We start from the raw sequence: 16,835 nt of genomic DNA on the forward strand, positions 1-16,835 counted from the left end.
TATTCTCTTGCTTTGTCTTCTCTTTTAAATTGATATGAACATATTTTCTGAACCTAAATATTCTTGTAAATATATTTAAACTTCTGTTTCAAGTTTTAAGATTTAATATTATTTAATTTTAATCTTAAAATTTAATTTCTACTTCAAGATATTAAAGCTTTTCTAAGGATATCAAATTGAAACAAAAAAACGTATCAAAATTGTTGCGTCAAAATTGTTGCCACTCAACAATTTTGATACGTTTTTTTGTTTCAATTTGATATCCTTAGAAAAGCTGTAAGAATTTTTTTTATAAAATTCAAAATTGATTCAAATGCTTCAATCTGGGTTGGCACAAAATTAAGTCGGTGAAGTTAGCAACGTTTTTGATCGACAACTAAAAGAAGAAAACATTTTTCACACCGAAAACAATAAATTATACCTATATGGAAATAATTTTTGTTTTCAGTGTGAAAAACTATTTCGATCGAGTGATAAGTTTATCAATAAACTATGAAAAAATATTTAAATATTCTTATACAAAAATATATAAAAATTTTATTAGAAAAAATAAAGAATGAGAAAAAGTTTTCAAGTTTGATTTTTAAATTTCAATGTTTATTATTAATACTATATTACCAAAAGCGTAGAAGAAAAAATACAATTCTACCCGCCAGATAATTCCTTCTCCCTCTCGTCAGTTATGAGTTTCAAATATTTGAGTGCCAAGAACAATAATTGACGTTTTCGTCTCAAGTCAGAAATAGATCCAAAGTCCGTCACATTACTAATAATATTTTTCACAAAATCACTTCTTTTCTTATAATTAAGAGCAGAACGATTTTCTTCGCCACTTAACTTCTTCTTGTCAAGTTCTAAAAATTTTTCATTTCCTTCTCCTATTTGTGAGTTTTCAAATTTTTCCGCACTGTCAATTTTTTTAATTTCTGATCTTCTTAAAGATCGAGAATTTTCTATTGATCCTTTGTCAAAATTAGAATTCGCCGGCATTCGGATATGAAGTTCCAAAATTGGAATTAAATCATTAGATTGCTTTAGAATAAAATAAATCGATACCATTTCTGATACCTTGCTGCTTTTTTTAGAATCAGAATTCGTAATCGAAGCTTCTTCAGTCTTTGCTAAGAGGGTACTTTCTGCATTTATGGATTTCTTCACTACTTGGTTTCTACTTTTGGCTCTTTTAAGAACTTTCGAAAAAATTCCATCGTTGGAAATATACTCTTTTTCGTATTTACTTCTTTGTTTCGTTGATTTATTCACGTACGGATAATGATTATGGCTAAACGAATTTTTCTCGTCATTTAAAGGTTTGGTTTTATTTTCTATTCTTTTTCCTTCTTTTTCTTGACTAACTGGTTGCTTTTTATAAGCAAAACTTCCAAGACGAATTTGTACCCTCTCGCCTTGAAAGTTTACTGTCGTACCATTTAGTAATTTGAGTATGTTTTCGAAATTTTTGCGCCAATTATCTGATTTACTACTATAGGAATCGTAAATTTTTGATAACTTTTCCCTAACGAATTTTTGGACGTAAGTTTTCAATCGCGTCTCGTTTATGTCAATTCTTACCCCATTTATTAAATTTTTGAGAATGTTGAACAGTTTCTGAGGATTGCTACCAGCACTTTTTTTATTATTTCCATTTTTGCTGTTACTGTCTGATTTTTTGAGCAAATCAACAAGACGGTAAAATAGAGGAAAAGTAGAAGGAGAATCACTTGTTTCGATGTGTTCCTTTCGACCCTTCGTATCCCTTTGAATATAATTTTTCTCCAAAATACTCTGACTATCCTCTGGCGAATTTGGACGAGAAATCAAATTTAAATTAATTGTTTGTGCATTGGAAGTTTTGTCAGCAAAAATATTTTTGAAGAATCTTCCAAGTTGGAGCATAGAATTTTTATCGTAAGGATTAATCTTTAGATCATCATAGTCCGGAGTCTTTTTGGTGATAATTCCTTCGTTCGTAATAGTTCGTTCTGTGGTTTTTAATGTTGGTACAAAATTATCCATATCTGCACTAAGTTCGACACTCAAGGGAGATTCAATTGCGAAATAAGGAGGAATTATAATCTCCGTTTCATTTTCTGGTTCACTTGTACTTCCCGAGTTCGTTAGAAATTTTCTACTAGTTGTGTATTCATTTTTCTGATTCAGTAACTGCAGCTCCTCTTCTATCACCTTTTGAAGAATAGCCGAAATATTCAGATCCTTAGTGATATTTGCTGCAATCAAAGTTTCGTTTGTTTTTAGAAATTCTTTATCAGTCGTTGCTTCTGTAATCCTTTCCACAATTTCCGAAGTTGTAGAAGCTGAATCGTCATAATCAACATTTGCTCCGTATAAACCATCAGTAGTTACTATCTCTTCTGTTAATATTGCATTTGTCGTTGCCGTTTGTTCAAAAGTCGGTTCAGTATTTTCAAACTCATGTGTTTTGGAAAATTCTTTTTGAGAAACATTCTCTGGATTAGCATCTTCGGCACTGACCACCTTAATAATACCAAACTGCGGCAAAGATGGTAGTGTAAATTGCAGACTGAAAAGTTGAATAATGAAATTTAGTGAATTTGTTTCGTTTACCTCTGTTGATTCGAGTAAATTATATTTGGAATTTTTGTGATTATCTTCAAATTTCTTGGAGATTTCTTTGATGACCGACGACACAGTAGCTTCTTCTTTGAGGAAAAAATTCACTTGTTGTGAAGTTGCATAGGACAGTGAACTCGAATAATAAGATTCAGTGCTATGAAATGTTTTCATGTTACTGACATCCTCGTAAAGGAAAGGCACGTTCTCTTCTTTAGTTTCTGTGGAAGAATTCTGACTTAGCACAATTGTTGGCGTTTTTACCGGTTTCATGTCAGCAAGACCCGAATACAAATTCAGAAAATCAGAATTCATCAGTAAATCGTCTTGCACTCGGTGTGAAACGCAATGCCCTTTCCCTGCGGAGAGTTATAAATAAACCTGAGGTTACGTTGTTTTAAAAAGTTATAACTTTTGTTTTACTGTATTCTTTTTTGTTTTTGTTAATGTATCTAATGTGCCTAATGCATCTAATGTATCTTATGTACCTAATGTATTTAATGCATCTAATGTACCTAATGTATTTAATAAATCTAATGTTTCTTAATCTAATGTATCTTAAAGTATTTAATGTATGCTTACATGGTTGGCAGACGTAAGTTTGATTTCTCTTACAATTCAGACCGTAAACCACAGGCGTCTTGCGATTATCTCGTTCTAAATTTAAACAATTTTCATATTCACTCCCGTAACAATCGGAGCACCAGGGAATAAAATTAGACTCAGATATTGGATTCCCAGTGCTTTTCCAATACCAATGATTATTTCCTTCTTTGGAAATGTTTTGTCTCCTGTATCCATCGGTCCAAATACGTCGCAATTCTTTCAGAACGGAATGAACAAAAATTGTGTTAATTCTAAAGAAGAATTTCAAGAATTGTCCATTAAGAAATTACAATTTAACTAACCGTGATTGTAATCAGCCATGAGATTCATCATATGATTTATAATTTCTGCTGAATCGAAAATTACCAATGATGCATTAATAGCAAGACATGCTCTACTAGCATCAAGCCAATTTAGAGGATAAGTTCCAATCCAATAAGGACAACCATCGACTTCCAATGGTGTTGGCAATTTGCTGATTAATTCTTTCGCAGTGGCTGAATAAAATTGTTGAATTAACCTTCTTGAAGCTAAAATTTCAGCTTAATTTTTTGAAAATTATTCTTGATAACAAACATTACTCACTTTTCTGACATAATATGTTTCGTTTCCGATTACATTTGGCACTAATGTAGACTGGTTCTTCGAAAATATGACTGTCTAATAATAAACATCCAGTGGCCATTAGAGTATTGTTTGACCAAAATTTATTAGTATCTATGATCTCATTGGATGCTACCCATTTCCAAATGTTATTCTTAAAGTGACCACCTATCCATGCGCTCTCGATTTTATCTGTACAACATATTTTCTCTTCAACAAATATTATTTAATGCTTTATCAAATCGTTAATCAAATTTATCAAAACGTTAAACAAAGAATATGTGACGTGCTCTGAAAAATGGAACCTAAAGCAATTTTAAGATTATTTTTACCTTAAGTATAAACCACTGGTTTCGAATAAGTGTTTATTTTCTTTGTGTATTTTGATTCAAAAAATTGCAAACATAATTTTTTTTGCTTTTTGGCTATCATTCTTTTTGATCGCGTCACATATTTTTACAGATTAATTAAAAAGAGTCGGATAAAAGCTACAGAAATTTGATTAAATTACCAGGCCTCGCTTTTAACATTGAAGAAGCTACAAGACGAGCTTCTTCTTTGGATTTTACTTCAGCAATTTGAAAATTTTGTAGTCGACAATAAGCGACAGCTTCAGCCCAAGTTGCTTTTGCTGAATAGAGAACAAATTCTCCGTTCTCTATTTTTACAACACCAATTTTATTAGCCTCGATGCCAATTTTATCAATCACTAACGAGATTTATAAACAATTATGAAAATTAAAATATACACTATATTTCTATTTTATATTTATTGGGAAATAATTTTAGAAATTAATTTTAATAATAGTTATCAATTTTTTAGAATCTACCTCGTTCGCAAATGAAGGTTCTCTTTTTTGAACACTGAAGAGGAATGAAAGTTGGAATATTGTGTCTTTTTCCATATATTGTTAAACAACTATCAACACTAGAGACAAACTCAGAAGGATCCCATAGACGGAAACCGCCCATAAAAGTATGATCAAGTTTCAATTTTTTATTGTTGTCTATCCAATACCATATATCTTTTTTATTCGAGTGTGCACCAATCCAGAATTCTCCTGATTCTATAGAGAAAGAATTAATAGTATTTCAGTGTTTCTATTATTTTTTTTTCTCCTCATTTAATTGAAAACTAAAGAAAAAATGTATTTTACTCAAATAAATAACTGATTACTTGTCTACTATAAAACAAATATTTATTTGAATCAAATAGTTTTTATTTCATCAGTTAATAGAATGTATCGTATTTTATTTATTATATTTAAAAAGTATTTGTCTCAAATACTATAATTATTGGTGTAAATAAAATTTATTTGATCAAAATGAATATTATTTGATTCAAGTAAATATTTATTTGATAATAGACAACTAATCGATTATTTGAATCAAATAAATTTTTCTTTCGGAGTATTTTTACAGTTCGACATATAATTTTACTTATTTTTTATATAAATTCAATAAAAATATAAATAAACGTACAATATTATATTATTAATTAATATTCAATTAGTTGCTTCCTCATAGAGGAAGTATTTTTATTTTAAATTATAATATGTCTATTAATAAATAATTTTTTACTAAATTCACTAATGTTGTCTTTAATTTTAATCACTTGCCCAATATATTTGCCATTGCCCTAATTACAAACTCTGCTTTTTCTTTGGTATTTAAAATAGCAAGTTGCCCTTTATAGTTTACACAAATTGTGAAAGCTTCATCAAACGTAACTTTATATCCGAAAAATAAATATTCCACATTATCGAATGTGAAAATTTCTATTTGACCATGTTCCAAGTTTGTCACTTCTGTAATAAAATTTTAATAAAACATTAAGTACTGTTTTGAACTAATTATTTATGCTAATTACAAATTATTATTAGAAACAGTTTAATGTTTATTACTGCACTTAAAAAACTTAATAATCCTGGTTATAAGTTAATAAATTTTATTATATACTTAAAAGGTAATTACTGTTTCCCTGGGTTGTTTGACACAAATAAAAAGTAAATAAGGTAATTGCCCACATAATTAAACTTTCATATCACTTATACACAATTTTTTTTGCTTTGATCCTTTTGCTGCGCAGAACGATTTATCGCTGAATCTTGCGTTTATTATCAGCACTTTTGAAAAAACGTAATTCTACAGTGATTAAGAGTGTCAACATTTGCATATTGAAAAATTGATTAACAGAGAATTAATAAGCAATTAAACTGGCGCATATTCTGCAGCTCTATACTTTATAACTCTATTTTCTATTATTTATTTTACATTTTATTTTATACCTATTCTACTTTAACTTTATTCTATTTTCTACTTTTAAATTAATTTTTTTTAGATTTATATCCCTAAGGGTTGCGAGATGAAGTTTGTAAATAAATAAATAAAAGTTCTAATTTATTTCTTACATATTATTATAATAATAATATTTATTATTGTGATTTTTGTTTTTTGACCGAATTAATTAATTTGTAAAATAATAAAAATATAATTATAATAAAAATGATAAATACGTTACTATATAAATAAATATAAAAAACTAAATAAATATATATTTAATACGTTTGAATATATGTTTATTTATAAAACTCGTCAATAGTTTAAACTTTAAATCTTTATTTATTTACTTTTTTAAATTATTAGCCTTATTGATTTTAAACGAAACGAAAGTATATCCATCTAGAAGTAGAATCTTGAACTCTCAGAAATAAAAATTTAATCAATACTTTTTCGATAAATGAAACCTAGTAAATTTTATTAACAAAACATTGAAAATTAATTGAATAGAAAAATGCTAATTTAATTTTCCTTCATATTTTCATAACGTTAATTAATTTTTTTTATGAATTTCCTTGTGAAATCCGACATATGATAAGTGACGACTTATCATCATATGGTAATAAAATGTACGTACAACTTTGAATACATACAAAGAATATAATATTAAAATTGAAATATTAATAGTAAAGTAATGTTTAAATTTTTTTTTAAATATTATAAACTTACAGAGATGAGTCTCGGCTTCCTTCTGAATTTGCACATATCCTTTTTCTGGAGCAAAAAACACTCACTCGCGATTTTACAAAATTTCGAACACTCCCGAACAACGTGTTTAAAAAAAGGAAATTGGGAACTTTTTTTAATTACAGACGATCGCGATTTTAAGTATTACGAGCACTCCCGAAATTTAAATATTAATTTAATTTACTGCAAATTAGTTGAAATTAACATTGTGAGGACGAAGGCGAATTTTGGAAAATCGAACTCTCGCGAAATTAACACTTACTTGTAAGAAATTGAAATTTGAAATTAGAGGGGATTTTAAAAACACGTGGTCAAACGCGACAAGAAAAAACGGTTTTAAAATTTTGCACCGATCCTTCTGACCCACAATGGTTATGGAAGTTAGCCTTTACCCATTGATTGATGTCATATCCGTGTGGGGACGCGAATTAAAGAAAAGATGCAACGAGTATGTGTTTCTCAGTCCTCTTTCCAATCTGAAATTTGAAAGTAATTTTTAATTAAAATTAAGTAATTTTATGTAAATATTATTTTATATAAATTATAAATATAACTATTTATTTTTGAGATGTCTTAGGAATATTTCGTGCAACAATTCAATCACTGATTTAAATTTCTACTTGTATAATTTAGTTAAAAATTACTTAAACTTCTAGTAACTAATTTAATTAGATTTTGAGTTCTCTTTAGCTATATAATTTCACAAAAAAATTAGTGCTCTGTTTACTATAAATTAATCCTTTTCAAACCCGTACACTTAGTAGGTTTTTAAAATTTTTTTTTAAATAAATAATTTTGTTTTTTTCAAAAACTCATCCCTATTCTCTAAACTTGAATTAGTAAAAATGTTTACTAGTTTGAATAAGTGGCTGAAATTTTGCTCTTGAATTATTAAATTTTACTAATAAATAGTCATTATTACTAATTTATTAGTAAAATAGCAATCTCTACTAATTTACTATAGTAAAATAGTAATTTTTTATTAATTTATCAGTAAAATAATCATTTTTACTAATTTATTAGTAAAATAGTAATTTTGACTATAATTTATTAGTAAAATACTAATTTTGACTAATTTATTAGTAAAATTTACAAACACAAAAGCAAAAAGTCAGTCACTAATTCAAATTAGTAAACATTTTTACTAATTTATAAATCTAGAGAATATGAAAAAAAATGCATCTTAAACTTATCTCACTAAGAGATAATTAATTTGAATGTATAAAAACTCAAGCTTGCATAGTTTTTTTATTCATTTTTGGTACCGAAGTAGTTTCCAATGTTCATTAAATACAATGCCGGATCCGAAAATTGTCTAGTATGCCAGGATTTTGAAAAAATAGGCATAAAGACCCCAAAAAACACATTTTTGAGGATTTTCATTATATTTTTTCTCATTAATCCCATTTGTCTCAAAATCTTGCCGTGGTAAACAATTTTAAGACCTGAGATCGTATTCAGCGACCAAAAATATATTGAAAACGACTACAATGTCGAAAAAACAAAAAAATCTTCCTTTTTGGGTCTTTACCCCCACTTTTCTCAAAATACTCTAGTTCTTTTTTTGGTCTTGCATATTAGGGTCTTTAAGTGCATGTTGCACCTGACGTGCAGGAGAGAAAGACTTCCACGAGGTCTTAAAATAAAGCTTGAAGCCTGCATTTCAAGACGCATATGCGCAAAACCAAAAAAATGGAGGTTTTTGAGAAAAGTGGGGGTAAAGATCAAAAATAAATTATTTTTGTGTTATTTTTGATATTGTAGTCGTTTCCAATGTATATTTTGTAGCTGAAGACGATTTCGAGGTCCAAAATTGTCTAGCACATGAAGACTTTGAGAAAAATGGCGTTAAAGAGAAAAAATATATTTAAAAATCCTCATAAACACACATTTTTAATGGATATCTTACTTTTTACTTACTTAATCTTACTTTTCTTATTTAATTCATTATTTATAATTTATTACAATTTTATATAAAGCTGCTAAGAATTCTTGTTTTTCTACACACCCTAATTTGAAACAAGAGTATACTCCTCGCTATAAACCGTTGAGATTTCTCACTAATTCAGAAGATTTAGAAAGTACAGTAAGAATTATTGCAAGAAAATGCAGTAAAGAAATTTTGTAAACTTTAATCCTCTCTAAAGATTGCATTCCTTCTACCGAGCGCAATAATATGTCATTCTCCGTACCTTCATCAATCCGTTGCTCTCACCACGAGGTCAAAGTTTAATACAAATACCCTCAAAAGACAATGAAAAATGAAGAAGAAAAAAAAATAGCGGCGTGGACAAATGAGTGAGAGAAGAAATTGTCCGCTTGTAAAAGGAAGACAAGAGAGGAAGTGTTTTGCAGAAATAAAAAGAACGTGACTCGAAGAAAGGGCATGGGGTGAATTGGCTGAGACGGGGGGCAGGAGAGAAGGCTAAGTTGCTAATTAGAGCCAGATTAAACGCTTGTCTGGGGAGCCATTTTCCTTGCCTCTCCTCCACTGGGGTAGGCGGGTTGGGGCAGTTTGAATTAGGCTAGAGGGGGGCAGGAAGAGGGGAAATCCAGGAGAATGGTGGGGTCGTCAGGGGAAGGCTCAAGGCGAGGGTGGGAGTTGGTTGGAGGAGCGAACTGATCCAGGAGACGCGGGGGAGAGCTTAATGAAAAGCGTTTGCCCCGTAAAAGTTAAGATTAATTGGCGCTCGGGGGGTGGTTACCGCGGTAATCAGCTTGGTCCAGTGGTTTTCAAACCTCTCTTCCGATCTCCCACGAATTCAACATCTTTTAATTCTATTCTCTTATACCAATCCAATCATTTACTCTTTTTTCGCTTTCTCTTTACATTTCCTTTTCTCTTAGATAAATATTTACCCTTGTAACTGATCACTTGCCGCAATTCAATCTAAATTGATGATTATTTAAACAATTATTATCTCTAGTGTGTTGATGAGAATGTTTAACAAATACAAAAATCTTTTTGAGTAATAAATTTAAAAAAATTGTAAAAATACAAATTCAATTGTTTCGAAGAAAATTTAAGTTTAATTTAATTAAAATTATACTGAAAATAATTTATTTCTTCTAAAAAGTTTATCACAATTTTTAAAAGTAAGTGAATTCTATCAATAACTTTTTATAAACTTTTGAAAAATAATTAAATTCCATTAACAAATTCTCTTTAAATTATATTGAAAATAATTAAATTTTTCCGAAGAATTGTATAATCGGTAAAACTAATTAAATTCTTACGACGAATTTTATTAACATTTTTATAAATAATCGAATTCTTTTGGAAAATTTTATTGAAACAGTAGATATTGAAAATAATTGAATTGTGACAAAAAATTTTAATAAAATTTTTGATAATAATTAAATTCTTTCAAAAAATTCAATTAAAAATGCAATGAAAATAATTAGAAACTTCTAATAAACAAATTATAACAAAATTTTTTTAAATAATTTATTTCTTTTCAAGAATTTTAATAAAATTTTTAACAATAATTGCATTAATCGAGGAATTCATTTAAAATTTTATTAAAAATAATTGAAATTCTGCAATGAATTTAATTGTTATGAAAATAATTGAATTTTTGGAACTAATTTTATTAAAATTTTTAAAAATAATTGAATTCCTAAGAAGAATTTTATTAATTATGAAAACATAGTATTTTTTCCAAGAACTTTATTAATTTTTTTTTTTGAATAATTGAGTATTTTGTTAAGAATTTTATAAAAATCTTTAAGAAAATAATCGAATATTTTCAAAGCATTTTATAAATTTTTTTTTCAAATAAATGAATTCTTTTGGCAATTTTTTTTAAATAGTAGGAATAACAAAAAAAATTGAATTTCGAAAATTTTTTGAAAATATTTAAATTTTTTAAAAGAATTTTCTAAATTCAACCAACTCAATTTTATTAACACTAATTTTACTAACTTTACTTACTAACTAATTTTATTAGTTTCACTAATAAATTTCAGTAATTTTATTAATTTTACTAAATTGCATTTTAATTTAATGTCTCACAATTTTCAGTAAAAAAATTACCCAAAAGAATTAGTAGCGGATTTTCAAGTAAATCAGATTTAGAAAATCATAATCAAAATTTTTATAATAATTAAATTCTTTTCAAGAATTTTAATAAAATTTTAACAATAATTGCATTTTTTGAGGAATTTATTAAAAATTTTATTAAAAATAATTGAAAATCTGCAATGAGCTTTATTTGTTATGAAAATAATTGAATTTTTGCAGCAAATTTTATTAAAAATTTTTAAAAATAATTAATTTCTGAGAAGAATTTAATTAATTTTTTTTTAATAATTGATTTCTTTGTTAAGAATTTTATAAAAATCTTTTTAAATAATTGATTTTTTCGAAAAGTGTTTTTTAAAATTATATTTTAATTTTTAAATAATTGAATTCCTATGAAAATTTTATTATTTAAGAAAATAATTGAATGTTTCCAAAGAATTTTATAAATATTTCCTTTAAATAAATGAATTCTTTATGACATTTTTTTGAAATATTAAAAATATAAAAAATAATTGAATTTTGAAAAATTTTTGAAATGAAAATAATTAAATCTTTTGAACGAAGTTTATTAAAATTTTTTGAATTTTTTCTAAGAATTTTTTTAAAAGTTTTTAGAATATTTTTTTTATTTCAACTGTTAGTAAATTTAAAGTAGTAAAAATTCTCAAACATGAAAAAAAGTAGCTTTCAGTGTCAAAAAATTTAAAAAAGTATCAAAATACAGTGAAACCTCGATTATCCGAACTAATTTAGGCAGGATAATAATCGAGGTTCCGCTGTAGCAGAAAATCGTAAAAGAAGAATAACACATGTGTAAGTCACTGGAAATGAACCCAGATGGGTAAAAATAGCAAACATAACCTTAAAATGTCTATCTTCTTGGGTACCTTTCTTCAGCATAGGTCACAATTTTTTTTACTATTTCTAACCAAAAAATTCTCGAATAGAAGCAAAGTTGATTAAACATATACACAAGTAGACCAAAAATTGATAATCACTTAGCGGAAATGTAGAAACTAAATGAAATAAATAGGTATCTACGTAAAATACAGTTGCCGCGCAATGATAGTTTTTCTCGAGATAGTTGAGCACTTCTAGAATGAGAGGTTAATTTGGCGACACCTAGTTTCATTAACAAGGCCATTAAAAGTAATGGCTGGCGTGGGGGTGAAGTTGGTGCGGTGGTCCCATAGAGGAATGAGAAATCTAATTACGCAAGAGAACTTCAATGGCGAATAGGGGTTCCCCAGTAGAGGGACTGTACAATGCAATAGGGCGGTTCCGGAATGCAATGATATCCTTTAAGCGGCGAAACTAGCGTAATTGTTTTTAACAATGCATTTCAAAATGCCTCAACTCCAATATGAAAAAACACTTTTCATATTAAATTTTCCCCTTTTTCCGCAAAAAATATAATTCCTTCTTTTCGCGCTGATGTAGCTACATCAGAATTATTCCGAAAATTATTAAAATTTTTCTTCAGTATTAAAACCGTTTTTTTAATTCTGTAATAAGTTTAGTAAGAAGACCTCGATATTTTTAAATTCATTTCTAGCAAATTATGAAAGAAATATGTAATAATATAATTAAATATTTATCGACACCTGTGTGAGACAACAAATTATAATGATAAAAAACATTGTCAAAAATAATATTGGCCAGTATTTCATGAAAAAAAAAAAAAAAAGAAAACATCTGATGAGATTGTAAGATATATCTAATCTGTCAATTAAAAGACTTATTAACGTATCGCGTTGGTCACAAAATGTAGATTAGATCTTGGACCGTGAAATGAAAATGTTTGTCTTTTATCGATTTCTAAAGGTGCTAACACGAATACTTGAGAATTTTTCAAAGACTGCGAAATTGTAGGTTTTAAAAATATACTGTTAGGGATAAGCATTATTGTTAGTTTCAGGGCGATAACGTCTAATGTCTATAAATACCTCTCAAGGTATAGTTTTCTTTCGATTCGATTTTGAATTTTTAACTCTAACTTAAAATAAACTTAAATTTTGACCAAAATTACTTTGAAAATCAATGTCAAAATAAATTGTACTCAAAGTACAAATAAAAATCAAAGTTATAGTCAGAATCAGAGTCAAAATAAAATCGAAGAGCAATGTCGCATCCCAGAGTAAAAAAATTTTAATAAAATTTCTCAACCCTAAAAAAATGTTAAATTTCCAATTTGTTAAATGTTTCAGCCAATAATATATTTATTTTCCCCCACAAAGAATATTAAGAAAAGAAATCGAAAAACTCGGAGTGTGTATACCAGACGTGCTGGGATCCTTAAAAAAACACTCTCCATCCTATTTGCTTATACACACGAGCCCGGTCACCGAGAACATTTTCGGGTGATCCATCATTAAAAGATCGACACGAAATTTTTCAAGTGGCATCTCTTTCCAGAAAATACAGAAAAGAATTGATTTTTTTATTTACCATTATGAAACTACCGTCTTAACACGTAGGGTAATGGATCGCTCTTGAAAAAATTATCATGACTTTTTAAATGATTCTTCAAACCGAAAATAGCTGAAAGTGTAAACATGAAGTTTAACTTTGATATTTTAACAAATTGTTATACACCTCATTTTAATATTGTTTTTTTTAAATAATCATCTTTTTTTAGAGAGATTATAATTTAAACGACACTCACAAAAAGAAAATTGCAAGTGGAATAAGGTCGAACATAAAGCCTCATTCATGAAAGTGGTAATAATGATGTGTCAGAGAGATTAAAGAGATTGGAACATAATCGTTTATATCCAACGAGCGACTAATCGGAAGATAACCAAAGTCCTATTATGTATTAAAAATCTATTGCCGCAAAATCGGTTGATCTCAACTCGGTTTACAATGATAAATTGTAATTTCTGACTAAATAATTTTTCTGGAAATTGTAATTCTAAAACTAATTTTATTTATTAAATATTATATTTAATGATTTCTTTTTGTGTTATGTACGATTTTTGCTCTGAACGAAAATTCTTTAACAGCATTAAGTTTTGTATTTTAAATTTCAAAGATAGGCGTTTTATCGGAAAAAGAGAATTATTCTTATCATAAATTATAAGGAACAAAGAACGGAAATGAAATCCAAGAAATCCTTAAGAAAATATTTTTTGATAGTAATTATTCAGCAATAATGATATATCTTTCTTGGTCATACGATAAAGTTTAAGTGATGGTACGACCAAGTAAATGATGCATTACAGTTGTGCATTCTTTTAAGACGTTAATATACTGTCTTTAAAAAATTATGTTTAATTAATCACGTTTTAATTCATTTAAAATCATTTAAAATCTCAAGTTTGTACACAAAACATTTATGACTTGCTTTATGATCATAAATACCCACAGATTTCATGAAAGTATCAAATTGATACTAAACTTATAAAACAATATAATATTTATAATAATATTTTTATAAGTTGTTAAATTTCAGATTATCTAATAATTTTTAGAGTGAATCAGAATATTCTTTAGGGTCAGGATAAAAAGTCAAAATTTTATCTGGAAATTAGGGAAAACAAAATTACATTTTTGTGGCAATGACCCAGTGATAAAATTATTACTTTACATTATAAGAATATTGTACTTCTTCAAAATTATTTTCATTGTTTCAATTAAATTATTATTTTCAAGAATTTTTAACTAAAATTCTTCTTTCAATCAATTATTTTTAATAATTTTCGAAAAAGTTCTTTGATAATTTTCGAATCCATTTGTTTAAAATTCAATTTTACAAAATTTCGATTATTCGTAAATTCTTCAATTAAATTAATATTAAAAAATAAAAACTTCAAATAATTTATTTTAAAAATCCGGAATTAAATTTTTTCAAAAAAATTAATTTCAAAATTCAATTATTTCTTAAAATTCACACTATATTGCTTTTAATAATTATCTAAAATTTTAACTGAAATTCATATTCAAATCAATTTTAAATTTAAAAATTCTACGGGAATTCAATTATTATTATTTAAATACAAATAAATAATTTATTGAACAATTGAATGTTTCTTAAAATTCAATTCTCATAAAGAATTTTATCAACAAATTTTTTAAATAATTATATTCTTTGGGCGAATTATTGTAATGAAATTTTAAAGAATTTTTCATCATTTTTCGACAAATTCGATTAAAATTGTATTAAAAATAATTGAAATTCTGCGATGAGTTTTATTATTTATGAAAAATAATTGAATTCTTAAAAAGAATTATATTATCTTATGAAAATAATTATATGCCTGCAAAAAATTTTATTATTTATGACAATAATTGAATTTCTCCAAAATTAAATTTTTTTAGTGTTTTTTTAATTGAAATTCTTCTTTAAATTCATTATTTATAATAATTTTTGAAATAGTTCTTTGAAAATTTTCATATTCATTCGCTTTCAAATCAATTATAAAAAATTTTAATTATTCGCATATTTTTCAATTAAATACATATTAAAAAATAAAAACTTCAAAAAAATAATTTCAAGTAAAATAGTAGTAATAATTTATTTGAATAAACTTTTCAGGGTGGCCGCAAGATTGACTTTATCAATTTCCCTGACATTTCCCTGACATTTTACTGACATAACAACGAATTTCCCTGACAAAAATTTTTTTGTTTAGAGCAAAAAATTTATTGCATGACCGTCTTAATTTCTTCAATTGCCCTGACAAAAAAATTTTCCTGACATTTCCCTGACTTTACTGACATGTGGCCACCCTGCTTTTTCAAAAAAATTAATTTTTCTAAAGAATTGTTAGTTAAATTTATGAAAAATTCAAACTTTCAAAGATTTTAATATGAAACATGTTCAAATATTCAATTATTTCTAAAAATTCATTTTTAAATTAACTTTTATTAGAAAAATCTACTAGAATTCAATCAGGTATTTAAATACAAAAATAAATAATTTATTGAATAATTTGAAATCTAATAAAGCATTTTATCAACAAATTTTTAAACGTTTGAATACTTTTGACGAATTTTACTAAAATTTTCAAGAATTTAGCCGAATTTGATTAAATTTGTATAAAAAATAATTGAAAAATTCTGCAATGAGTTTCATTATTTATGAAAATAATTGAATTCCTATAAAAAGAATTTTAGTATATGAAATAATTGAAAATTACGAAAATAATTGAATCTCTGTAAAAATTTTATTATTTATGAAAATAAATGAAATTTAGTAACAAATTTTATTAAAATTTTTAAATAATTGAATTCTTGGGAAATTTCTATTATTTTATGAAAATAATTAAATGTTTGCGTAGAATTTTATCAAATTTTTTTTTTAAATAATAAAATTTTTTTGTGAAATTTTATTAAAATAACAAATATTAAAAATCATTTGAGGAAAATTTTTAAAAATAATTGAAATTTTGCCAAGAATTTTATTAAAATCTTTAAAAATAATTGAATTTTGGAGAAGAATTTTTTATTAATTTTCTAAAGATAATTGAAATTTTGACGAGAATTCTTTTAAATTTTTTAACGAAACTGAATTTTTGCGAAGAATTTTATTACTTTGGAAAATAATTGAATTTCTGCAATTATTTGTATTACAATTATTATTCGTATCCAATTTACCAACTTTTCATCCTTTTTCTATCAAATTACGGACTTTACGGACCATTTTTTAAAAAAAAACCGACATGTTAACGAACTTGAATCAAATTTACGGACCTTTACGGGATTTACGGACCTAGTTCGAGCCCTGTAAAGGAAGAAAACAAAACTTAAAGCAAATGAATTTTTTAAATAAACAAAAGCTTTTTTCTGGACCCAGGACTTAAAATCATATCTATAATTTTTAGGACTAAAATTCAATCAAATATAGTTTTAATATAAACTGTTTTAGCATAATTATAGCAAACTGTAGGGTATTATTTTAACGCCAAAATAAATTGCATATCTGCAACGCTTTAATCCATGTTGGCGTTGAAATAATATCCCACAGTTTTTGTGTGTCAAA

The 16,835-nt window shown here is 26.4% G+C and overlaps 1 protein-coding gene across 1 annotated transcript; it reads right to left on the minus strand.

The window, feature by feature from the left end:
• Positions 1 to 645: 645 nt before the first annotated feature.
• Positions 646 to 7,224, minus strand: LOC122501694. Its single transcript, XM_043611353.1, has 7 exons — positions 7,221 to 7,224; positions 4,632 to 4,868; positions 4,313 to 4,510; positions 3,784 to 3,993; positions 3,501 to 3,695; positions 3,175 to 3,414; positions 646 to 2,951 (listed from the first exon to the last, which is right to left on the minus strand). Exons 1-7 carry the CDS (start codon positions 7,222 to 7,224, stop codon positions 646 to 648), a joined length of 3,390 nt encoding a protein of 1,129 aa, XP_043467288.1.
• Between the last annotated feature and the right edge of the window lie 9,611 nt (positions 7,225 to 16,835).

Source organism: Leptopilina heterotoma, unplaced genomic scaffold (genome assembly GCF_015476425.1).
Source record: "Leptopilina heterotoma isolate Lh14 unplaced genomic scaffold, ASM1547642v1 Lhet_212, whole genome shotgun sequence".
Classification (NCBI taxonomy): Eukaryota; Metazoa; Arthropoda; class Insecta; order Hymenoptera; family Figitidae; genus Leptopilina; species Leptopilina heterotoma.